Source organism: Anabrus simplex, chromosome 5 (assembly GCF_040414725.1).
Source record: "Anabrus simplex isolate iqAnaSimp1 chromosome 5, ASM4041472v1, whole genome shotgun sequence".
In the NCBI taxonomy this organism is placed as follows: domain Eukaryota; kingdom Metazoa; phylum Arthropoda; class Insecta; order Orthoptera; family Tettigoniidae; genus Anabrus; species Anabrus simplex.
This window is the reverse complement of record NC_090269.1, coordinates 25,331,836-25,359,395: the sequence shown is the minus strand read 5'-3', so window position 1 is coordinate 25,359,395 and position 27,560 is coordinate 25,331,836. Positions and strand designations below refer to the sequence as shown.

The window sequence follows — 27,560 nt, the reverse complement described above, 5'->3', positions numbered from 1 at the left end:
TACAACCCCTAAATACCCTCATAACCATGTGCAGAGATCTGTACCCTTTATTAACAATCATATTTATGTGATTACCCCAATGAAGCTCTTTTCTTATATCAACACCTAGGTACTTACAATGATCCCCAAAAGAAACTTTCACCCCATCAACGCAGTAATTAAAACTGAGAGGACTTTTCCTATTTGTGAAACTCACAACCTGACTTTTATCCCCGTTTATCATCATACCATTGCCCACCGTCCATCTCACAACACTATCGAGGTCACCCTACATCCGCTCACAATCTTATAATTTATTACTCTGTACTGAATAATATCATCTGCAAACAGCTTTATCTCTGATTCCATTTCTTTACACGTATCATTTATATAACTTATATAAGAAAATATAAAGGTCCAATAATACTGCCTTGAGGAATTCCCCTCTTAATTATTACAGGGTCAGATAAAGCTTCGCCTACTCTAATTCTCTGAGTTATATTTTCTAGAAATATAGCCACCCATTCAGTCACTCCTTTTTCTAGTCCAATAGCACTCATTTTTGCCAGTAGTCTTCCATGATCTACCCTATCAAATGCCTTAGATAGGTCAATTAAATACAGTCCATTTGGCCTCCTGAATCCAGGATATCTGCAATATCTTGCTGAAATCCTACAAGCTGAGCTTGTGGAATAACCTTCCCTAAACCCAAACTGCCTTCTGTCAAACCAGTCATTAATTTCGCAAACATGTCTAATATAATCAGAAAGAATGCTTTCCCAAAGCTTACATGCAATGCATATCAAACTTACTGGCCTGTAATTTTCAGCTTTATGTCTATCACCCTTTCCTTTATACACAGGGGCTACTATAGCAACTCTCCATTCATTTGGTACAGCCCCTTCAACCAAACAATAATCAAATAAGTATTTCAGATATGGTGCTATATCCCAACCTATTGCCTTTAGTATATCCCCAGAAGTCTTATCCATTCCAGCTGCTTTTCTAGTTTTCAACTTTTGTATTTTACTGCAAATGTTGTTGTCATCATAGGTAAATTTTAATACTTCTTTAGTATTACTCATCTCCCCTATCTGGACATTATCCTTGTAACCAACAATCTTTACATACTGCTGACTGAATACTTCTGCCTTTTGAAGATCCTCGCATACACACTCCCCTTGTTCATTAATTATTCCTGAAATGTCCTTCTTTGAACTTGTTTCTGCCTTAAAATACCTCTACATACCCTTCCATTTTTCACTAAAACTTGTATGACCACCAATTATGCTCGCCATCATGTTATCCGTAGCTGACTTCTTTGCTAGATTCAATTTCCTTGTAAGTTCCTTCAATTTCTCCTTACTTCCACAACCATTTCAAACTCTATTTCGTTACAACCTGCACCTCCTTCTTAATCTCTTTACTTCTCTGTTATAATATAGTGGATCTTAACCATTCCTTACCAAAGGTACAAACCTATTTTTACATTCCTCAACAATTGCTTTAAACCCATCCCAGAGTCTGTTTACATTTTTATTTACCATTTTCCAGCGATCATAGTTACTTTTTTTTAAACTCCCTCATGCCTGTTTTGTCAGCCATATGGTTCTGCCTAATAGTAGTAATTTTAATACCTTCCTTTCTTTCACATTTATCTTTAACTACGAATACGACTACGACAAACTATCACATTCCTTTCTATATCATTTTCAACATAGTTGATTATCTTATCAAATAATTCTGAATCAGCATCAGCGCTACCGGTCTGTACACTCCAAAGACATCAAGTTGCCTATTATCTTTAGAGATGAGCCTTAGACCCAGAATTTCATGTTTTTCATCCTTAACTTTTTCGTAGCTTACAAATTCTTCTTTCACCAGAATGAATACTCCCCCTCCTACCATTCCTATCCTATCTCTGCGATACACACTCCAGTTCCGTGAGAATATTTCTGCATCCATTATATCATTTCTCAGTCATGATTCAAATCCTATTACAATATCTGGTAAGTATATATCTATTAAATTAATTCGATTCCTTTGTTTACAATGCTTCTACAGTTGAGCACTAACATTTTTATGTCATCCCTACTTGATTTCCAGTTCCCTGTTCGCTTAACACCACTCCCTAGGCCACCCCGTTTCCCTGAATGTACCTGTCTACTGTATAACCCTTCTAAACAAGTTTCCTAACTTATATGTACCACTGCGGTTTAAGTGAAGGCCATCTGAGCGCAGATCCCTACCTCCTACCCACCCATTAGGATCTAGAAATCTCACTCCCAGTTTCCCACATACCCACTTCATAGTCTCATTTAAATCCCCAATCACCTTCCAGTCAGTATCCCTCCTACACAGTATTCCACTGATAACAATCTCCGCTTCCTTAAACTTCATCCATGCTGCATTTACCAGATCCCACACATCCCCAACTATGTTGGTACTTATAGCTGTTTGCCTTACGATGTTAGAACCAACATGAAACACTACCACCTTCTCCATTCCCTCTTCCTTCTCTTCTACTTTCCTCAACATCTGCCTCAACCTAATTCCTGGATAACACTCTACCCTGGTTCCCTTTCCTCCACACACTTTCCCCACATGTCTAACGATGGAATCCCCCATGACCAGAGCCTCAACCCTACCCACCTCATTTGATCCCCTCCCCTCCTGGTCAGCCCTATCTTCTCCTACTGCTGCAGAAGGTACTTTCTCCATTCTTTTATCCCTCCCATGACCCTGTTCCACCTGTCTTTTCCTTTCCACTACACTACATTTCCCTTTCCTACCTTTTCCCTTCCTCCTACCTCCACATATCTCAGCAACAGTTCCCTATTCCCCATCTTCCCTCGGTTGTTCTACCTGCAGTGACTCGAACCGTTTTCTCACAGACACCTGTCGTGAATTCTGATCGTGAACAGAGCCCTTAGCCTGCAATCTCCTTCCCCTTAAAACATTAGACCACCTGTCTTCTACAATTCCCCCATTTCCTTCCCATCCCTACTTTACACCTACTGTATCCTGTACATTATTTGAGGGTGCATACTTTCCTTCCTGTCCTCTGAGAGAATCCTAATTATCTCCCTCAAACTCTCCAACTCCTCCCTCATACTCCTTAATGCCTGGCCACACCCTCAGTTCCTACACTTGCACTGCGTAGTCATTATTTACGGAATAATGGGAAGAAAAGGAAAAATAAAATATCTTATTCTGTGCAAATAAAAATGAAAGGAATGAAATATTGCCTACAAAAATGAAAGGAAAGAAATATTGTCTAGGATAGTTCAGAAAGATCGCACAACAACAAGGTAATTAATATAAGCTACTACTACAATAGAATACTACTTAGTTGTACGAATTTTTTTTTTCTACAACACCCTAACAGAATGAAAATTGCTGTTAATTACTGAAAACCGAAAGTAATACACAAGAATTAGGTCTACACAATTCTAAACTGCAGTTTAGTCCATCCTAACTACTGCAACAGAATTCTAGTAAGAGAGTTAATACAGATACAACAAATACTATAGATACTATACTACACAAATATTTCACAGTAATAGAATAAACACATTAATTCATAATAAGATATCTACTATAATACACTACCGGTACAATGATTTTAAACTACATTCAGACGTATCCTAATTATAATACAACAGATTATTACTAAGCACAAACTGAAATGGAAATTACAATTAAAGTTTGAGATTCGCAAGACTACTCAAAATAATAGAATAAGCACTCTAATTTCTAATAAGTCACTACAATACACTACCAGCGCCCATATGACAGTTTGTAGGGGGGGGGGGGCGGACCTGGGGTTAAGTATTATTATTAATATTTTGGAAGATAATGGCGACTTGTATTCTGTAGTAGAATAACTCACAGCGTTCCCTGCTTGTTGGAGGGGAACGGTACTACCAATTCTACGTAATACTGACTTTTAAATCATTTTCTTGAAAGGAAAACACCTGACTAGACTAGATTTTTGCCTTCCCTGAGAGCTAGGGGGGAGGGGGGCGGCCCCAACTTGCTCCCGGGTATGGGCGCCCTTGCAGTACACTACAACAGTTTTTAAACTACGTTCAGACGTATTCTAATTGCAATAGGTTATTATTAAGCAGAAATAGAAATGAAAATTTCAATTAGGCCTAAAGTTTGAAATTCGCAAGAACTACCGTACTCAAGGATTACCAACAAAGTTAAACGCGTAGACAGAAAATTATTTCTTTAGTACCGTATTACTTTATCCTACTATGCTCTAATAGAAATGAAACCTTGCGTTTGGTGAAATGCTTAAGTATCGAAAGGATTGCCGTACACAAAGAAAAACACGGATATAACAGGCAAGATACTATCTAATATACCTTATCTTCACTACAATTCTGAACTGAAATGTGGTTATGTGATTATTACAGCTGGTGGATTACTATTATTTTCCCTACTCCACGGGACGGAGAATAAAAGTGTTCTTAATACGAGGTTGTCTACAATAATTTCTCAAAAATATTTCTGTCAAAACTACTCCTACTACTCCAGGGACTTGAATTTCAATAACTGGGATATATGAACTTTATTATTATTAGCTAATCGCTCATAAATACTGAAAGATCGAGAGAGCGAAATATAAATTACGGATAGCCTACTTTAACTACCTACTCAGAAGAACAAATGATTGGAATATAAGATCAGGTGATTTTATTTATATTTACTTGACTACACTACATTCTTTGTTCACGACTGTAGCCAACAATGCAATATTTGCATATGAAGAGCGACAATAATCAATAATAATACAACCACAGTTAACTATTACCGTGTAATCTCTTTAAGTTCTTTTTAAATGGAAGTTTACAGGCGTATCGTGTTGTTTAATGTAGTAAATTATTACCTTCGCACTCGTTGGCTGAACGGTCAGCGTACTGGCCTTCCGTTCAGAGGGTCCCGGGTTCGATTCCCGGCCGGGTCGGGGATTTTAACCTTAACTGGTTAATTCCAAAGGCACGGGGGTTGGGTGTATGTGTTGTCTTCATCATCATTTCATCCTCATCACGGCGCGCAGGTCGCCTACGGGAGTCAAATAGAAAGACCTGCACCTGGCGAGCTGAACCCGTCCTGGGATTTCCCGGCACTAAAAGCCATACGACATTTCATTACCTTCGCGATAGTTTGAACGGATATCTATACGAATACCGGAGAGTTTGCGGCGGACGTTACGGTACTATTCCTTATGATAATCTGGCTTTGTAAGTATTATACCAGCGAACCTACAGTTATTTACAAATATTTTTAAAGTTAATATTATTACCTTAAGTATTTCCTAAACCTAAATTCGAAACAAGGTGCACTTAACCTAGAAAACATAATTTACTGAAGACCAACTGAATTACTTGTTATAAAATTTAAATAAATATCACTACTCCCAATTTCTACCAACAAGCACTAAACACCAATATATAAATAGCGCTAAATGAATCCCAAAATACACAAATTAAGCTATTTCAATAGGTTTTAACTACTTCATCACTACAATAATGCAAGAGCTCTCTCAACAGCCAACCGTTCTCAAGCACATCCAACAATACCCTTCGATTTTAGTGTATTCCTGTTTGGTTATTTGCTAGAATTATGATACACCCTATTAACATCGATTGTATGTAGGCATTAGATTGTCGCCTCTTGCAGTTACGAATGCGTTCCACCATTATTGGCATAGTAGGTATTTTCTGACAGTCTCCAAAATTCGCTCTCAGGCGGTTCTGTATTATTGCTCCGTTCGGCCAAGGCAACAAGAGATACGCATCATTTATTGTCTCAGGTAAACTGCAGCAAATAAAACAAGGTGTAGGTCTATACTAACATCATACTTGATAAAGAAATTATGTCCGGATCCATGATGGTGCAACCTATTTTTTCTTTCTGTATATTTTCCTCCAAATTTTGCCACATTCTGTGTAGGTCAGCAGATTTGTTTCAACTTTCATGCTTATAGTCTAGTGTGTATTTAACTAATTTCGGTTGCAATAAAGTACAAAATCGTCATCGTTGTAGTTGTGAACTTTATTATATGTACCAAGTCAGAACTACTTCATTCTTTAATATTACTTCGTATTTTTAAGTGATCACTTGGTCTCAATCGATTATTTTTGTTTAAAATATTAAAATCCAAACTTCGGTGGAAAATGAGCCTTCACAAATGCCAGCGCTGGGTCTTAATCATCATAAAAATGGCTGTCGGATCCATAAAAAAAATTCTTGAGTTCCATGCCAACCTCATTGCGGACATTTGTATGCAACGTGGCATGTAATGAATACCAAGAAATACTTTAATTGCCATTGGTATAAGAAGGGGTTTCAAATCTTCGTTCTTCTCCCATTGATAGTACTGGCTGGCACACAATCCTGCACGCTCGAAGAAATTTTCAACGAAGTTTTTCTGGAAGTACATTGCTGGGATTTTAGGCTCTATGAATAGTTTGAATACATTATTAATTTCAGCTTGTCTTTAGGTATTTTTAAAACTGTTTTAAATTTATCAAATCATTCAAATGTACTGACATTGTTGGGTGTTCTTCCAAATTCCATTGTCCTGGGTATAATGTTATGTTACGTTATGTTTAATTTCATTCTTTTATGCAATTGCAAAATAGTGTTTTGAGGAATTAAAATTCTTAAACCTTCATTTCATTGGAACTATGCATATTATTTCGTACTGGTACCTTTGTTCTATTTGCGGAAGTTTACGAAAATTGGCCTGTTATTAAAGTGCGACCCGTGATCATGCCCAGGGGTTTCCTTACAAATTGGAAATCCCTGGACTATACCCTCATCGGTACCGTACACTTCCCTCTCTCGCAGAAGCCATTTTCTCCGGGAGTGTCCGACGTTCTGGTCAGTCATAATCACTGTTCCCTCTTGTCCCCGTTTCGTGATATTTTCGGTGTTAGTTTTTACAGGAACACAAGAAGCTTTCACAATTTTTACTCCTTCAGCCTTCCTTAGTTTACTCATTGACATAATGTTCCTACTTGCTTGACTGCATATTGCAGAGCGGACATAAAACTGATTACCTGGCATTGGAAAAATTCGGAAATGAACACAGCTTCCTGTTTTCGGCTGCGTTACCAACCTATGAAGCCTATGTAAGATGTAAGCACGCTGCCAACTTGCGGAAATCAAAACTGAAAATTAAATTCATGAACACAGTACCATCTGCTGGAATATTTATAATAAATGTATCTGTCAATAAATTCCAGTTCTTTTTTTTTACTTGAGAATAGAAGGCACTGCCCGAATTTATATTGATCCACAAAATATATTTCGCGCACAGCTGCGAGCTTGCATTCGGGAGATAATGGGTTTGAATCCCACTGTTGGCATCCCTGAAGATGGTTTTCCGTGCTTTCCCATTTCCACACCACGCAAATTGTGTGGCTGTACCTTAATTAAACCCACGGTCACTTCCTTCCCACTCGTTGGCCTTTCCTATCCCATCGTCGCCGTAAGATCTATCTGTCTCGGCGTGACGTAAAGTAGTTTGTAAAAAATAAAGTATCGATAGCTATCTTTTAAAACCTTGTATGTCCCAATGCTCTTCCTACCCATTATATTCCTAAAAGCTGCCTCTGCGGATCAGTGGTAGAGTGTCGGCCTCCGGATCCCAAGATAGCGAGTTCAAACCCGGCAGAGGTAATCGGATTTTAAAAGGGCGGAAAAGTCCATTAGACACTCCATGCCGTATGATGTCGGTATGTTAAAGATGTCTGGTGACACATTTGGTGTTTACCCGTCAAAATTAATTATATATTGACGAGCAGACAGCCAGATGGCGTCAAATTGAAATGTCTTTACACTGTATCTGAGGCCATACGATTATTATTATTATTATTATTATTATTATTATTATTATTATTATTATTATTATTATTATTATTACAATTATTATTACTTTAGACTGGTTCCGCCTCTCAGATACGTATTTATATGCAGTCCATCAAAACAACGTTCGTTGTGTTCATTATCCTATGTAAAAGTGTAAAGGAAAATGAACCTTATATACATTATAGTGTAGGAGTAGGCCCTACGTACATTCGCCATCCAAATAACATCCCTACAATGAAAACCTACAACCTGTGTTCCAGTCATTGACCGGGTCTGGGATGAAATGAATAAACCCCCATCTTGCGGCGAGGATAGGAACTGTGCCGGCTACCGAAGCCTGTCGAACTCTTCTGGGGCAATGATTAATGACTGACAGATGAAATGATGTTGAAGAGTGTTGCTGAAATGAAAGATGACAGGGAAAACCGTAAAACCCAGAGAAAAACCTGTCCTGTCTCCGTTTTGTCCAGCACAAATCTGGATTTGAACCACGGAACCCAGCGGTGAGAGGCCGGCGCGCTGCCGCCTGAGCCACGGAGGCTTATAACATCCCTACAATACGGTATGGAAAGTTCCATTTTACTTTACACAGTAGCACAGGAAAATGAACACAGCAAAAATGATTCTGATGAAATGCATATACAGTAAATATATGGCTGGGAGAAGTGACCAGTCTTAAGGAAAATAACGAATAGGCAGAGCATTGTGAGATATGACCTTTTGCCCGAACAGCGACATTCATTGACCCCACAGAAAATAAAGAACTACAACCCGGACTAGCAATACTGAGATCTGAATTTCAAAAATATGTAGCTGAATTAAGTATAAAGATAGGGCACTAGTATTATATAGCATTCCAGCTGAGGCGATGATCAGCACTGGCGACCACACAGTGGAATTACTTAACAAGATAGTTAATGAACTGTAAAAGGAATTAGGATACCTGATGACTTTAAAAAGAACGTACAGTAATTGTTCGAATTGCTAAAAAAGATGGGAGTTATCTCATGTGAAAGCTTTAGAACACTGTCTTGTTGTCCACGTTTCTAAGGTACTCGCCCGAACTCTGTACAGGAAAAAAGAAAATTAAATGTAAATTTTATAAGACAAGATCACTTTGGTTTCAGGAAGCCAACAGGAACGAGGGAAGGTACTTCAGCCCCAATGCTTATTACAGAACAGAGAATCAGATAAGATAAGCACACGTACGTAGCCTTCGTTGATTTAGAAAAGGCATTTGACAATGTTCTAAAACGTTCTATAGGTCTATCCTGAAAAAGGTCGGAACTGGTATCAACGAACTGTATTAGAAGGATGTATATACCTGCAGCAACAGATAGATATCGATGGCTTTCTTTTAAAACCTCGTTAGTCATAATACTCTTCCTACCCATTATATTCCTTAAGACTGGTGACGCCTCCCAGGCATATATTTGTATGCAGTACATCAGAATAATTTTCGCTGTGTTCATTTTCCTTTGCTAGTGTCTGAAGGAAAATGGACCTTGCCGTACCGTATTGTAGGGATGTTGATTGCATGGCAAATTTACACACTCCTACAGTATAATGTACTTAAGGTTCATTTTCCTTTAATAGTGGCAGAGGAAAATGACCATAACGAAAATTATTCTTTTTGACTGCATATAAATATGGGACTGAGAGGCGGGACCAGTCTTAAGGAATATAATGGATAGGAAGAGTATTCGAACTTACGAGGTTTTTAAAGAAAGCCATCGATATAATGGATAGGAAGAGTATTCGAACGAGGTTTTTAAAGAAAGCTATCGATATGCGAGCTGTATAAGGACCAGCTAGCCATTATTAAAGGAGGCAATGATCAGGAAATGTGCTACGCTAGGGTTTTCTGATCTTTCCAGTGATGTACAATACCAGAAGCACTGAATGAACTTAGGAGAGGAAGTCAGTGTAGCCAAGGTGAAAAATTTGTATGCTTATGACATAGCAATAACAACAGAAATTGAAGATTACTTCAAGCTATATTCCCCAATTTTTAGCTGAAAATTAATACAACTGAAGCAAATGTTGGGAACATTTCTTAGTAGATAAAGTAGGGGTCGCCATACTACGAAAAACTTAAAAATTAAGTAATTTCCTCAATTGTGCCGAAAGTTGAAGGGCTAAAGGGCCCGGAAAGGTTTCAAATTGTGGATCTTGAGTATCTCTATGAAACTAAAAACAAAATTTCGAAAATAACTTCCGGCCGAAATTCAGTCCCGGAAAAAACAGCCTGTTACTCTACTCGTTTTCTTTTTATTTCAAATCATAACCAAATTAACTTATTTACATAATTCTTTCTGTAATGTGTTCCTTGGTTCAATACCTTTAGGTATCTTTTGATTGTTTGAAAAATATCCACACCGAATGTAGTTATAAAGGCTGAGTGAAACTCTGCATTGACTAACATTAGCCCTCGTATGGGTACAAAAAAGCAAATTGCTAATATAATCGACCGGATAACGATGACTAAGAAAAGGATTGTAATTTTTAGGCGTAAATAAAGAATATTTTTTTCATTATTTATTATATTTTATTTATCTAAAATTCGTAGCTCGTATCCCAAGGACGTTTTCAACATTGAGTTGCTTGCCTGAAGTAAACATGGACCTTACATTACCGTATTGTAGGGATGTTATTTGTATGGCGAATTTACGTCCTACAGTATAATGTAGCTTAAGGTTCATTTTCGTCTATGCGTTGGCTCAGGAAAATGAACACAACGAAAATTATTCTGATGGACTGCATATAAATATGTGGCTGGGAGCGGTGGCCAGTCTTAAGGAAAATATAATGGGTAGGAAGAGTATTGGGACTAACGAGGTTTTAAAAGAAAGCCATCGATATGTTAATTTTGTTATTATTAGTATTATTGAAAATGAAAACCTACAACCTGTTTTCCAGTCAGTGACCGGGTCAGGGATGTAATGAACGATTATGGGTGCAATATATAGGCTATTATTACGATGGGGTCGCCACTCCCAAAGTGATATATTAATGAATGATAGATGCTACGAAATGAGAATGGAGAGTGTTGCTGGAATGAAAGATGACAGGGGAAAACCGGAGTACCCGGAGAAAAACCTATCCCGCCTCTGCTTTGTCCAGCACAAATCTCACATGGAATTACCGGGATTTGAACCACGGTGTCTAGCGGTGAGAGGCCGACGCGCTGCCGTCTGAGCCACGGAGGCTTCTGTTATTATTATTATTATTATTATTATTATTATTATTATTATTATTATTATTATTATTATAAAATCGATTGAATTCCGAAGTATTTTCACTGCTGAATGCGAAAGTGATATTCCAAGAAAAATTAACAAAATAATTCACTCTTTCCTACCAATATGCTTTCCCAGTGTAAAACTAACACTGTGAAGCGACTTTCCTACATTTTACTATAGTAAATTCATGTAATACGGGCGGAATGATTAGTCATTCGCAGGGTGTACGAGAAAATTCATTCACTTAACAGTAATCCATTTATGAAAGATGTTGGAGATTTTACAAGAAGTTTCAGTTCTTATAACGATAGTAGGGCTATATTGCAGAGAAGCTCGAAACAGAAATATAGAAGGGACTGCACTTTCCAAGATTCACTTCGCGTTATATCGGCTTTGATACACAAAATATTTACGCATAGGCTACGTTAAGCGTTACCAGCAAACAACGGAGAGAAACTCGTGAATGACGACATAGGATGCAGGCAATCAGTTTAAATGATAATTCCAAACAAGTGAGTAACTCATAACATAGCACCGAAATAAGATGAAGTTTTCGAAAGCGACTTTCAACCTATTAGGTCGTGTTACGTACATTTAGTACGTGATGAAGAGATGTTAAGTACAGAACAAAAATGGCCAACCAGACACCAGTGGGATCCGAACCCACAACCTCCCGATTTCGCGTTTAATAGCTGTCGTTGTTTAACCAGAGCTTGAAAACAACAATCGACGCCCTAAATTACCGTTCTTCAATGTTTTTCCTAACAACATTTTCATAAAATACTCAGCATCAATGTTCATAGAACAAGCGGTACAGGAAATCAAAGGGGGAATTTGAAAAATGAAACACAATCCAATGAAAGCAAATCAAAACTTTGGCATTTGCCAATGATACTGTTATTTTATCTGAGTCTGCGGAAGATATCGATGGCTTTCTTTTAAAACCTCGTATGTCCAAATGTTCTTCCTACCCATTATATTCCTTAAGACTGGTCACGCCTCCCGGTCATATATTTGTATGCAGTCCATCAGAATAATTTTCACTGTGTTCATTTTCATTTGCTAACGTCTAAAGGAAACTGGACCTTACCGTACCGCATTGTAGGGATGTTGATTGCATGGCAAATTCACACACTCCTGCAGTATAATGTATTTAAGGTTCATTTTCCTTTACAAATTGGCAGAGGAAAATGACCGTAACGAAAATTATTGTTTTGGACTGCATATAAGTATTGGACTGGGAGGCGTGACCAGTCTTACGGAATATAATGGATAGGAAGAGTATTCGGACTTACGAGGTTTTTAAAGAAAGCCATCGATATGAAGAAATTCTTGAATGGTTTAGACATAGTCTTGGGGAACGAGTACAAGATAAATCCAAAACAAAAGTAATATAGTGCATTCGAACGAAGCCAGCTGATGCAGGAAATATTAAATTGGAAAATTACAGAAAGTAAATTAATATTGTTGCTTGGGTAGCAGAATACTAACGATGGCAGCAGTAGAGGATAAACTATAAAATGCAGACTAGCACAAGCGCTGAAAAGAGACAGAGATTTATTAAAGAAATAAATCATCCGTCCTCCAATGAGGGTGACCATTTGGATCCGGAATACAGTTTCAATTCAATGGAGTTTAAACATATCAAGAAATGAAAATTTAATCGTTGAAGCTGTTATCTTCTATTTTCCCAGGGTTAGTGGGGGAGAAATGTCAATCACGTTCTCAGGTACAGATGGAAGTGAATGATTTGCAGCGTGGCCCTCAGTATCTGTATTACTATTTTTTCTAACTCGCAGAATGAAACTTTCAAGTTTTGTAGGAAGTTCGATGTCTGACTAGGGAGGGTGCCTCTTGCTCCGAATAGCAGGCCTCTGACAATCCACCGATCGATAGGTATTTTATACTTAGATGAAAGGTAAGACAAGCATGGAGCATAAATAGCTTGCTTTTCTAGGTCCACATCCCGAGCCTGATCCAGGTGGGATCTAAGACCATCGGTTTAATGTCTTCTCTGTTGATGGCTACGATGTCCGCCCTCCGATTAGAGTCATCTGTGGGATATGTTCACTTTGAACATTGATTTAGGAATTAGAAAGATGTTTTTGAAGACTTTCGTCTGGAGCGTGGCACTGTATGGAAGTGAAGCATGGACAATAACAAGTCCAGAAAGAATGTGAATAAAATTTTTTGAAATGTAGTGTTCAGAGAAATGCTGAAGGCGAGATGGGTAAAGCGATTAAAAATGAAGAGGTATTGAATGTAATTGGTGAAATGAGAACGATTTGGTGAAAATTGACCAGAAGAAGAGATACAATGATAGGACACCCAGGATTTGTTCAGTTGGTATTTTAGGGAAGTGTAAGTGGTAAGAATGACAGGGGTAGACCAAGGTATGAATATGACAAACAGATTGGAGTAGGATGTAGTAGCTATGTAGAAATGGACAGATTAGCACAAGATTTGGTGGCATGCACAGCTGCATGAAACCAATCTATGGACTGATGACCCTAACGCACGCTTCGCGTCAAGCTATATTGGGGTTGTATCAGGTGAATAACACGCCCCTATTTCTCTGTATTTATGGAACTAACAGTTTAAAATCTAAGGTAAACATATCACCTGCGTTGTCCGATAATCAGTTTTTGTAGGTACATGGCTTGAAATACGTGTATTCAGCAATAAGGAGGTAATAATGAACGAACCCCCCCCCAAAAAAAATAGCGTATGGCTTTCAGTGCCGGGAGATCCTAGGACGGATTCGGCTCGCCAGGTGCAGGTCTTTTGATTTGACTCCTGTAGGCGACACATGCACCCAGCCCCCGTGCCAGGGAAATTAACCAATGATGGTTAAAATTCCCGACCCTGTCGGGAATCGAACCCGGGACCCCTGTGGCTAAAGTCCAGCACGCTAACCATATAGCCATGGAGCCGAACAACGAACCCTTAGAACCATAAAAGGAACACACCAGTTCTCACTTCGAAGAACTAGGCTATGTTCGTGTCAAGGTACTTGTAGTTCTCGCCTTGTTGTTTAGTTAATATAAAAATAAAAACCATGGTACAACAGCCCCGAAGGGCAATGGTCTACCAAGTGACCGCTGCTCAGCTCGAAGACCTGCAGATTATGAGGTGTCGTGTGGTCAGCACAACAAATCCTCTCGGCTGTTATTCTTGCCTTTCTAGACCGGGGCCACCATCTCACCGTCAGATAGCTCCTCAATTGTAATCATGCAGGATGAGTGGACCTCGAACCAGCCCTCAGATCCAGGTAAAAATCCCTTATCTGGCCGGGAATCGAAGCCGGGGCCTCCCGTCAAGAGGCAGACACGCTACCCCTTTAAATTTCCTTTCTTTGAAGCGTTTATTGAACGCTCTAACATTAGTAATTAACGTACATGGCGTAAGCTAACTCTAAAAGCAGTAATTATGTAACATAAATTGCTACTAAGTTACTATTAAAACGTTTTCATTTCGTCCCTGAAGGGGACGGCGGGCCTTCTAGACGTTGACGCCGTCTCTCAATCCAGAGAAATGTAATACCGGTGAAGGGGCTTTTCGGAGAAGGTGAGGGGTTTTGCGGTTAGAGTTAAACCACCGGGGGGGGGGGGGGGAGAGGAGGAGGCAGTCAAATAAAATGTATGCAAATATTATTTTTAATAATCGTACAATAGTGAATAATCCCTTTGTTCATATTGGACAATATATTGCACTAGGTCTACTTCCTGTAATTACAGTTATATTGGTTTTTCTTAGGTTTTACATTTCATTTGAGGGAACCTAAATGTTTATTTTAGCAGGCGGGCCCCTGTCACATTCGTCACTCCCCTGAATAAAATTTTATGTGATTAGGGAAGTGGACTCCGCTCTACATAAAAGGGTAGGCCTACTAGTTTTAAAGACCGTTCTCACTTGTGGCCTTTCGTACGGTTTTTGGATTACACAGGGATAGCTACACCAGGCTGTGTACACAAAACTGCTGCTCAAGATGCGACTAAGACACATTTAAATCGTAGCAGGTTGCTTATGTTCAAGAAAAAATAGGCGCAGGTGGTTCACCCGGTATAATCTACTTCAATTAGCCTAACTCATGTTGAACACTGAAGGTGGTCACCTTGAAATGGTAAAAATGGTGTAGCAGTCAAGGTGCTTGTAGTTCTCAGTTTATTGGTTTATAATTTCCTTTCTTTGGATAGAAAAATAAATGCCAGTCATTTTTAGAGTAACCTACTACAAAAAGAGCCAGCTTTCGTTCTTTTTATCTCTTGATTCTTTCTCCCCAAATCTCAGGAAACAAGTCTAGCCTACACAGAATCTTCACCTGTTCAACAGCTTAGTTTGCTAGTATGTTACTCTTTCCTTTCACCCAAGACTGAGGAACCGAATTCTGACACAGCTGGTTCTTAAATGGTCTAAGACAGACCCGTTGCCGTAGATACATTGGCAAATTCTGATATTCTGGAGTCTCTTGTAAACGATGATAGCGCAGTTCAACTAACTAACGGTCCTTGAGTAAATAGTCATTATAGTGGCGAACGGGTCGGGAGATTTAGCCACGTTTGGTTAATTCCCCTAGTACGGGTCTGTAGGCTATGTTTGCGATCGTCTTCACACACAACTTCATCTACACACACACAGGACACTACAGTACCAGTCTCCATAGAAACACGCAGTAGTGAATACATCCCACCAAATAGGGTTGGCGATAGGAAGAGCATTCGGTTATAAGATGGCTGAATTATTATTATTATTATTATTATTATTATTATTATTATTATTATTATTATTATTATTATTATTATTGTTATTATTATTTAAACTAATTTTAAACTCCGCCACTAGGAATGATTCGGATTTCCTAGTGCCGGTCCCAAGCCCGGTAAAGGAGGAGGGTCAGTGGCTGGTTGTTGAGTCTTGGGGGTTGCACTGATGTCGAGTAAGTGCTGACATTAAAACTCAAGAAATGCTTTAGTTGACAGTCCATCTGTCAATGTAACCAGCAAATCCTACCCCTCATGGGGATGGGTGAGGGCGAGTACCTGGCGCCTTAAAACTGGGTCTCTCGACTAAGGTATGGTAACCCCTACAGAAGAGTCCCTGGTCCTCCAGGTTGGGGGTTGTGCAAAGGGCTGGTAACTCTTCCACTTAAAAACTTACCTCACTCATAAATCTCAGATGAATAACCGGACGGATTCTATGATGACGACAAAGGCAAGATCAAAGGCCAAACGATTTCGAATTAGAGGTACATTAAAGTTGGGAACTTGGAACGTGAGAGGCATACAAGGAAAAGAAGAAGAACTGGATAGAGAGCTGGCTAGGAAAGAAATCAATGTTGCTGTAATTACTGAGACAAAAAAGAAATTACAAGGAACAAAAGAAATTGATAAATACACTATGATTTATAGCGGAGTTACACGGGATAAAAGAGCTGCAGCAGGAGTCGCAATATTAATAGACAGGAAGTGGAAAAACAAAATAGAAAGCTACACCATTATAAATGAAAGGATTTTGGTGTTGAGGTTGAAGGTAGAGAGAGGGAAATAACCTTGGTAGCCGTGTATGCTCCTGAAGAAAACAAACAGGAAGAATCTGAACAGTTTTATGAAGTTCTTCAATCAGTGTTGGATAACATATGTAAAAGTGACTTTGTTGTTCTGGCTGGTGATCTCAATGCTCGAGTAGGAAACAAACCAATTGCAGAAATAGTGGGAAATAAAGGTGTACCAACTTTGAATGAAAATGGTAAATTATTGATAGAATTTTCATCCTATAATCAATTAAAAATTACTAACACCTTCTTTGAGAAGAAAGATATACATAAATTCACATGGACTGCAAGAGGACAGCGATCAATTATTGACTATATAATGGTCAATAAAAAGTTAGGCCCAGATGTAACAGATGTCCGAGTACATAGAGGCAGCGATTTATATACAGATCATTATCTGGTCATTGCAAAAATCAGAATTCTTGCTAAATGGAGGAAAAGGCTGAATAGAAATATACACAGAAACCAAGAGATCTATAAGGTATATTTACTACAGGATGATGGAATAAAATACTTATATCAAAATCGGCTGCAACAGTATTTAGGTCAGATTCCGACAAGTACTGATATTAACAAAGAATGGGAAATCATAACCTCAGCAATTCAGAGGGCAGCAGATGAAGCCATTGGAGTGAAGAAGAAATTTAGAGAAAAACGGGGCTTAAAATATGGAATAAAGAAATTTCAGAAGCTGTCAAGCAAAAACAAATATTATACCTGAAAATGATACAGCATCGCACCCCACAAAATGAGAAAGAATATAAAAACAGCAGGAACAAGGTCAAGTCACTAACGAGAAAACTCAAGCAAGAATCATGGGATAGGTTAATAAACTCAATAGAGGATGATATCCATGGTAGGCAAGAGATGGCATATAAGTTAATGAAGCACCTCAACAGTGATGAAAGAGAAACTGCTAATATAAATGTAATCGAAGAAGAATCGTGGATACAACACTACAAAGAATTGTGGTATAACGGAGAGTATGGAGAGAGTCAGGAAGATCAAGATATAGATATCGACATTGAAGGAATTGACCTAATAGATATAGAAGAACTTAATACTGTTCTGAAATCTTTCAAAAATAGAAAAGCACCAGGGTTAGACAACATAAATATGGAGTTGTTCAAATATGGTGGGATCATTCTTAAATTTAGAATGTTACATTTAATTAATCTTTGTTGGAAAAGAAGAAATATACCCGAAGAATGGAGAAAAGCTAAAATAATATCACTTTTCAAGAAAGGAAATCGAAGTTTTTGCAGTAGGCCTAACTATCGAGGAATAAGTTTATTAAATGTTGGCTATAAAATATATGCTAAAATAATAAATAATAGACTTAAAATCATTGCACACAATCTCTTATTGGAAGAACAATGTGGATTTAGGAAAGGCAGATCCTGTACAGATAATATATTTAGCCTCAAACAGATACTGGAGAAGAGAAGAGAATTTAACTTGAATACTTATGTCGCTTTTGTCGACTATGAAAAGGCTTTTGATAGGGTAGATAGAGAACAGTTATGGAATATAATGGTAAAAAATGGATACCCTAAACATCTTATTCAAGTTATCCAAAGTCTGTACAAAAGGACGAGAATTGTGTTAGATTTAGGTTACAAACTAACGGAAGAAATATTAATTAATCAAGGTGTACGTCAGGGATGCAGCCTCTCTCCAACACTATTCAATATATATATAGACGAAGTAATCAGAAATTGGAAACGAATTGTGCACTCTGGAATAAAATTGAACACAAACACATACATAAATACTATGCTCTTTGCAGATGATCAATTTATCCTGCAGGATGATGAAGATAAACTCCAGAAATCAATACATCAGTTAAACACCATTTGTAAAAATTATAATCTTCGGCTATCCCGAACAAAAACCAAAGTTATGGCGTGGCAAGGGAAATATCCTATCAGAGCGACAATCAACCAGTAGAACAAGTCACAAATTTTAAATACCTTGGTTGTGAAATATCTTTTAACGATGATGACGAGGTGAAGAAGAAGCTTCATCGATTTCAATATAGAATATGTGTGGGACAATTCGCCGAACACTGAAAGGAAAAGTAAGAGAAGATACTCAACTTAAATTCTATAAGACTATGGCTGTACCAACTTTGCTATATGGAAGTGAGACATGGGTGGATAAAATAAGCTATACGAATAAAATACAGTCATCTGAAATGAGATTCCTAAGATCAGTGAAAGGATACTCCCTAAAAGATAAAATACGAAATGAAGAGATAAGACAAAAATTAAATATATTCTCAATGAATGAAAGAATATTCCAAAACAGGATAAATTGGAAAAACCACGTTCTGAGGATGGATAACGACAGAATCCCAAAACTTGCCCTGGAATACCATCCTACAGGAAGAAGAGATATTGGTCGTCCTATGAAGAGATGGAATGAAATCTGAGGTCGGAACAGGCTATTAGCCTAATCCATGAAGAGGAAGTAAGTAAGTAAGTAAACTAATTTTAAATAAACCCCATGGTACTACAGCCCTTGAAGGGGCTTGGCCTACCAAGCTACCGCTGCTCAGCCCGAAGGGCTGCAGATTACGAGGTGTCGTGTGGTCAGCACGACGAATCCTCTCGGCCGTTATTCTTGGCTTTCTACACCGGGGCCGCTATCTCACCGTCAGATAGCTCCTCAATTGTAATCATGTAGCCTGAGTCGAGCTCGAATCAGCCCTCAGGTCCAGGTAAAAATCCCTGACCTGGCCGGGAATCGAACCCGGGGCCTCTAGATGAGAGGCAGGCATGCTACCCCTACACCACGGGGCCGGTTCCTTATTTTAAATAGCCTATTTAACTACACAGTAATTGATTATGGTGTTCCCTGGAGGCTACTTAGGCAATTTCAATTCTCGATACAGGCCAATCCTTTATATTTAAAAATAAGTAAGGCCCAAGCGAATTGGCTGCACGGCGCGCGTCAAGTAGCTCTATAATAGTGTATTCGGGAGATGGTAGGTTTGAACCCTATTAGTGAAGGTTGTCTTCCGTCATTTCCCAATTTGCACAGCAGGCAATTGCCGGGGCTGTAGGCCTACATTAGGCCGCTACCTTCGTACTTCTGGAACTTTTCAATCCATAAAAAAACACATGGCGCAACAGCCCCGAAGGACCATGGCCTACCAAGCGACCGCTGCTCAGCCCGAAGGCTTGCAGATTAAGAGATGTCGTGTGGTCAGCACGACGAATCCTCTCGGCCGTTATTCTTGGCTTTCTAGACTGGGGCCGCTATCACTCTGTTAGATCGTTCTTCAATTGTAATCACGCAGGCTGAGTGGACCGCGAATCAGCCCTCAGATCCAGGTAAAAGTTCCTGGCCTAGTCGGGAATCGAACCCGCGGCCTCCGGGTAAGTTGCATGCAGCTAACCTTACATCGGGGGACCGGCTTTTCAATCCACCAGTAATAATAGCAATAATAGACTAAGAATAATAATAACAAGAAAAAGAAGAAAGTGTTGCATAATCTAGTGTTTTATGAGGTTTGAGAGTAGGCCCTAATTGTTGAAACCAAACAAGAGTTTTCCCACAAGAAAATAATTCGTATCCGATGATCTAATGTATATTCATTGGTTATTTGGGCATAACCTAATGTTTGAAGTTGGTACTAGAAGGTTGTCTACTTCCTGTGGAAGAGATTTATAGGGTAGCAATTGACTTTTTCTAGAATGGGAATCATTCTTCTTCTTCTTCTTTCTAGTAACTTGGAGTTACCGTGCGATGATTCGATTAGGCCTACGTTGAAAACTAAAAGTAGCCTAGTTGGGGTTGTATTATTCATCAGATTATTTTAACTTGTGAATTTACTTTTTTGTTGCCTTCTAGGCGAAACTGACATAGTAGCAGGCTAAATGTCATCAAGTGTAAACGCCTTTACAAGATACCTTTGGTTGTAAATGATTATTTTATAAATAAATAAATTACATCCCTGCGTCCATTATCGGCCTTAAGAGACGTGGAGCGTTGGATTTCGCCCTGAATAAGCGTCTTTTAAAGGGCAAGTGAATGTACTGACATAGGTCACTCACATTTGAAGACGGTTATGCTAAGCAGGCCACGACTTCATGCTTCGAACTCTTAAATTTTTCATGTATTTTACCAATAATTTACTGTTGTAAATACAGTACCTAACAAAGAATGTCAGCAAGGTGGAAACAGAATCTAAATGTGCGATCACAACCAACATCATCATTGTATTAGTCAGCCTGGAAGCTACATCAGTGTATATACTGGGACTGAGTTAAATCTCGACTTAGGACGATCACATTTAAAAATGGTCAAATGCACAATTCTTAGTAGGTTTATGTGTAGGATTTAGAGCTCCTACAAGACAAAATACCTCCAGTCACTATTATTATTAACATTCAGATATATCCGAGCTCTGATCCACGAAATCGTACATTTCGACTTAGGCCTATAGAAAAAAATGCCTTTTAAGTATGACTGCTAATGTTGAGAATCGAATTAAGTGCTTTTAAGTGGAATTAATGTAGTTATTGAGGTAAACTTCGGCCAATTGAATGACAGGGTCATAAAATTTGGCAAAAGTGAGAATAGTCGGAAAATTCAAGGCATGGGCCTACCGTTCTAAGCGCTTATCTGTCTGAAGTCCAATAAACCCAGGGGTGTAACGTTAGGGCCTGCAATGCAGACGTGCACGAACCTTTAAGAGGCCCCGCAGACTTCTCGCAAAACAATAATAATAAAAATCTAGCCTATAATGTCACTCTGCACGAAAATGATCAGGGAGGTTTTGTAGAATTTGTACGTAGAGGAATTGCCACTAGGTTGCATCTAGCAACAATTTATTGTGTTGAGTGCAACACAGCACAGGTGTACGCAATGCTTGCCTCTGCTGTCTTTCGTAATATCGCGACGTTGTCCTCAAAATAGACCTGCACCGAATTATTGAAAAATTATTACAGCAATGAAAATAGATACCAAAATATCATATTTTAGTTAGAAAATTATACTTTCTTGATGTGTAGTTGACCTGAGATAGTATTATCTACAAAATTTATTGAACAATTCACTTTTGACACACATTTATTAGACAATAATGTACAATGTCAATAAGAGGTTGGTGTAGCAGAAATCAGTCAACTGAGTTTCGAATGAGCTCTCCCTGCGTGAAGTTAATAATAGACTAGGCGTATCAGGTGTGCGGTTTGATATTTTTCAAACTTTATTTGAACAGTTTTGATTTAATTTTCTTCTTCTTCTTCTGCTGCTGCTTTTTTCTTTTTAGTAATCGAATAAGTTATTATAACCGATACTTCGGTATCGGGTACAAAATATAGCTCGGTAGTTACTGAAAAACGAAATCAATTATAAGTACGAACATCCAGGCCTACGTGGTGCATGGTTGGCAGCTCAGCACCTTGGCCGTTAAACCATGGAGGCAGCCAAATAAAACGTATTAAAATTATTTTTTTAAATTCTTACAATAATGAATAATCCATTTCGATGTCTTTCTTTTAAAACCTCGTAAGTCCGAACGTTCTTCTTACCCATTATATTCCTTACGACTGGTCACGCCTCCCGGTCATATATGTATGCAGTCCATCAGAATAATTTTCGCTGTGTTCATTTTCCTTTGCGGATGTCTAAAGGAAAATGGACTTCACCGTACCGTATTTTAGGGATGTTGATTGCATGGCGAATTTACACACTCCTACAGTATAATGTATTTAAGGTTCATTTTCCTTTACAAATTGGCAGAGGAAAATGACCATAACGAAAATTATTCTTTTGGACTTCATATAAATATGGGACTGGAAGGCGTGACCAGTCTTAAGTAATATAATGGATAGGAAGAGTATTCGGACTTACGAGGTTTTTAAAGAAAGCCATCGATACATTGTTAAATTATATGCTAATATGTAAAGGAAAATGGACCTTACCGCGCCGTATTGTAGGGATGTTGTTTGCATGGCGAATTTACACACTCCTACAGTATAATGTACTTAAGGCTCATTTTCCTTTACATGATAATGCATAAGAAGAGCATTGTGAGATATGACCTTTTGCCCGAACAGCGACGATTTATTCGACAAAAATATAAAATGCTAATAAGAAGTAGCTGTAGTAACACTTGGTTAATTCAGTTTGGAATGAGCTCTCTTTGCGCGAAGGCTCGTTTATGCTGTCTTACTGAATATTTTTGAAACTTTACTTGAACATTTTTTTAAAATTTAATTTTGTTCGGATATTTTTCTCTGTTGTAATTGAGTATATGATTAAAACTGAGACTTTCGTGTCTGTTACAAAGTATAGTTACGCAGTTACTGAAAAATGAAAACAATTTTAAGTACTAGCAACTAGTGGTGTATGGTCAGTCAGTAGCTTAGTCGTTAAACCACGGAGGCAGCCAAACAAAACATATTAATTTTTTTTTTTAAACTTACAATTGTGAATAATCTATTTGTTTATATAATTTTACAACATATTGCATCATCTACCGGCTGTAATTAAATGTAGTCTATATTATTTATTCATAGTTTTTTACATTTTATTTGAGGGGCCCCAATTTTTTTATTTGGGAGGCGGGCCCATATCACATTCGTTACGACCCTGCTTATCTGGAATACTGATGACTTTATAACCTCACGATATTTTGTGTGATGCTCAACAGTAAAACAAATCACCTTTCAATTTTTGGACCCATATCGATGGCTTTCTTTTAAAACCTCGTATGTCCAAATATTCTTCTTACCCATTATATTCCTTAGTACTGGTCACGTCTCCCGGACATATATTTATATGCAGTCCAAAAGAATAATTTTCGTTGTGGTCATTTTCCTCTGCGGATTTGTAAAGGAAAATGAACCTTAAGTACATTATACTGTAGGAGTGTGTAAATTTACCATGCAATCAACATCCCTACAATACGGTACGGTAAGGTCCATTTTCCTTTAGACAATAGCAAAGGAAAATGAACACAGCAAAAATTATTCTGATGGACTGCATATAAATATATGACCGGGAGGCGTGACCAGTCTTAAGGAATATAATGGGTAGGATGAACATTTGGACATACGAGGTTTTAAAAGAAAGCCATCGATATACAAAGCATCTCAAGCATTTTGCAAATAATGCGTGTAAATTTATAACTTACAGTACTACAGTACCCTAAATTAATGCATCCGGTTGAAAGAGTTGCGTTGCAGAAGAGTTTTCTCTTTTGTTCTGATCAGGGGCTTTTATATTCCGCCTTGATAGTAGTATTTATTAACCCAGGATGTATTTTGACATACAGTCTGGTAGGTTCGATGCTGGCTCAGTCCGATGGTATTTGAAGGGCCCCAAATACATCAACCTCGTGTCAGTAGATTTACTGACATGTAAAAGAACTCCTGCAGTACTAAATTCTGGCACCTAGGCGACTCCGAAAACCGTCAAAGTACGGTAGAGAGTGGGACGTAAAAGCAATTATTATTATTATTATTATGACACAAATATGTCTTAGAGCTGGGGGTCAAGTGGTGGTGGTAGTGATTGTTGTTTTAAGCGGAAATACAACTAGGCAGTAATTCTGTATTAATACTAATGAGAGGGAAAGAAGGGAAGCAGTCCGACACTTCGAAAAATGAAGGTATTGGCTAAAGAAAGAAAATGAAAGACTCCCTGAGCCTCACAAAGGTAATATCGTCGATGTCAGAAGAGAACAAGTTTTGACCAAGGGAGGTCGACTGGGAAAGGTGAAAGCCAGGAACCTGGCACAAGTAAGTGAAAACAATGCCATTTTATCTAAGCGAACCGTGGACGTCAAACCACTCTGGACGTCATTCGAAAATTTGTGTAACAAAATAGTGCCATGTAACAAAATATACTTAGTATACTTTAGTATGGATGGACGGGCAGACGTTACCTAACAACCGTGCAGACTTATGTTTGTGGGCATCTTAAATTAGCAACAGTTGATGGATGGCCATGACCGAAAGACGTATGAAAATGAAAATCCACGGCCTGTTTTCAGTCATTCGACGGGGTCAGGAATGGAATGAATGAAGCCCCTATCTAGCGGCGAGGATAGGAATTGTGTGCCAGCTGCCGAAGCCTCTGGGTAAATGATTAATGACTGACAGATGAAATGAAATGATGCTGGAGAGTGTTGTTGGAATGAAAGATGACAAGAAAAACCGGGCTATGCGGAGAAAAACCTATCCCGCCTCCGCTTTGTCCAGCACAAATCTCACATGGAGTGACCGGGATTTGCACCATGGAACCCATCGGTGAGACGCCGGTGCGCTGCCGCCTGAGCCACGGAGGACCGAGAGACATATAAGACCATTTTGATCATTCGATTTTCCCATACGTAAATCTGACACCATTGCTTTCTCTTCAGCTTCTACTTGGCAGTTAAGTCCAGGCGATACTCACTGTCTCCAGTGAAGCGACACTGTAAACATAGGTAGGCGTTCTATCCAGTGGCGCCGATTTTGAAGGGGGATGGGGAGAATGGCGTTTTCCGACCTCCAAAAATGACCTTAAGGGGCAGAGTGCCATTTACCCCCCCCTTTCCCCCCCACATTTCTTTCTAGACGTTAAGTCCCCTTAACACGTGGAGTTTGGTAGTCTTCGAAGGCTGCTAGGCGTTAAATTTGGAGAAGGTGTTGGATGGTTTTATATCAAGAAATGAGATTAGAAACGGCGCAATCCTTCAGAGAACTAACTTATATTTCTCATTGGAGACTGTTCAGGCTGTAGGCCTACATCTGGTCGTATAGCTTTTTACATTTCGTATCATGAAATGCATATTATACAGTACGGTAATAGGACATGTATTAAGAAAATGTATTTATGAATCAAATTCTAACTTTTTACTTGTGATAATTTTGTTTAAGCTTCGTACACAAAACATTCCTTGAAAATAATTATTTATGAATCAAGTTGTATTTTTCTGTTTATTATTGAAAACTCCGTACATAAGATTCGTTCAAAATGTACTGTATCTGAGAAACAAGCTGTATTATTGTTCTGCTTTTTTTTCTGTTTGTTTGTGAATATTATTATTGTATAAGAATGTTGGCATTATTAGCTATTCCTCATTTCACATGCCTGTGTTCATGTTAATCATTCCCCCCCAATAATTAGCCTACCCGAAGTCGGCGCACTGGGTTCTATCTTCCGTTTGGAGACGAGGATAGCAACTGGACTTAAACTGTCCATTAACTTGTAGGGATATTTGCAGGTAGACTACACGAAACAATACGCAGCACAATCAGTAAACACAGAATATTTCTCCATCTGTTGTTGTAATGAACTGAGAGTTTGTGTATAAAAGGGTAACTTACCGTGATCTGCGGCGGTCTGAATGCTGTACTGGTAAGGATATGAGTCCTGCGCTGCCGGGGGTGAGTGGTGGTCGGGAAGAGGGCTGAGCGGAGGTTTCATGTAGCCGTTACCACCCACTGGGTCAGATGTGCCTGCCGTTGGGAAACTCGTCACTCCTGGCATACCCCAGGCGGTGGTCTCACGGTCGCTTGTAGAACACTGCTGGTACGGTGAGGCGGTCGCGTAATCGTATCCCGCTGCCGTAGCGTAGTGGTGCCCCATGCTCACCTGCTGAGCACTGTACGAACACGTGGTCTGGTAATCTTGATGTGTCGGCTGTTGGTGCAAGGCCTCGTAATGACCAGCTTGGCTAGAGCTCACTGGAGTCATTGTCGCAGGATTACCAAAGTAAGCATGATGAGGATGATATTGCGGTTTAAGTGCCTGACATTTCCGTCGGAATCCCCGAGGTCTTCGCCTAAATGATCCTTCTTCGAACATAAATTCCGAAGCAGGATCGATGGTCCAATAATGGCCTTTGCCGGGTCGTCCTAGACCTTTCGGTAACTTGATAAAACACTCGTTGAGAGACAGGTTGTGACGGACAGAATTTTTCCACCCTTGGTATGATCCACGGAAGAAGGGAAAACGTTGCTGTAGGAAAGTATAAATCTCACTGAGTGTAAGTCTCTTGGCTGGGGAACTTTGTATTGCCATCACGATCAAGGCTATGTAAGAGTAAGGTGGTTTTTCTTGACGGCGCACCCCGGGGTTTCCCTTCTTGCTCACAACCGATCCAGAATTCCCTTCGTTCTTTTCTGCGGTTTGTTCCTGCTGTACTGGAGGCTCATTCTGTTGTTGAGGTTGTTGTTGCTGTTGTTGTTGTTGCTGCTGCATAGAAGTCTGTTGCTGATGTTCAAGCCCAAGAATAGAACCTCCATGATCGGTACCCAGTATAACGCTATGCTGATGCTGGTGCAAATGTAAGTGGTGAAGGTGTTGCTGAATGTTGATTGTCTGTTGTACCACAGACTGGTGAGGCTGATGCAGCGGGACTAACTGACTGCCACTACTAGAATCAGCCAGCGTATCTTCGTTCTTCATCATGGTTTACAACACAACTGTTGCCACAAAGTCGGTAAACATTTACTCCCTTCTTCTTGCTGTTGGTGCGGTTAAGCCTTGTCCAAACAACTGCTTGCTTTTGAAGCTACCACACACTACCACAAACACTGGGGGCTACTGTATATACACATCCGATACGTGGCTCAGTACCGTGGTTCATCTCGAAACACACACAAACAGTCCAGGACTGATAAGCGCGCGGCCACCACTACTCAGATAATGTATGCCGCAGCTCGATAAAGTAAGAACTGAGAACGGGCTCGCGCGATAGGTGCAGCCTAGCACGCGGTGCGGTGACGAAATGCGTGTGCAGTGGAATAGTGGGAGGAGGCGAGTGGGGCTGGTCTTGGCTGGGGCGGGACCTCGCAGCTTGTGAAGCCAGTTCCCTCTCCGTTCTCAAACAAGACCAATAGTTGGGCACGCTGAGTTAATACCCGCCTCCTAGTATTCGTAATGGTGGCCAACGG

The 27,560-nt window shown here is 39.3% G+C and overlaps 1 protein-coding gene across 3 annotated transcripts in view; it reads right to left on the bottom strand.

Annotated features, from left to right (window-relative positions):
- LOC136874281 (forkhead box protein F1) overlaps window positions 1–27,309 on the bottom strand; it is a 154,983-nt gene extending 127,674 nt beyond the window's left edge. For all 3 annotated transcript variants that reach the window (XR_010860249.2, XM_067147910.2, XM_067147911.2), the window contains exon 1: window positions 25,989–27,309. Coding sequence is in view for 2 of the 3 variants with exons in the window: in XM_067147910.2 (XP_067004011.1) it covers window positions 25,989–27,075 (1,087 nt within the window). In the remaining variant the exon portion in view is untranslated. The remainder of the gene's footprint in view (window positions 1–25,988) is intronic.
- Between the last annotated feature and the right edge of the window lie 251 nt (window positions 27,310–27,560).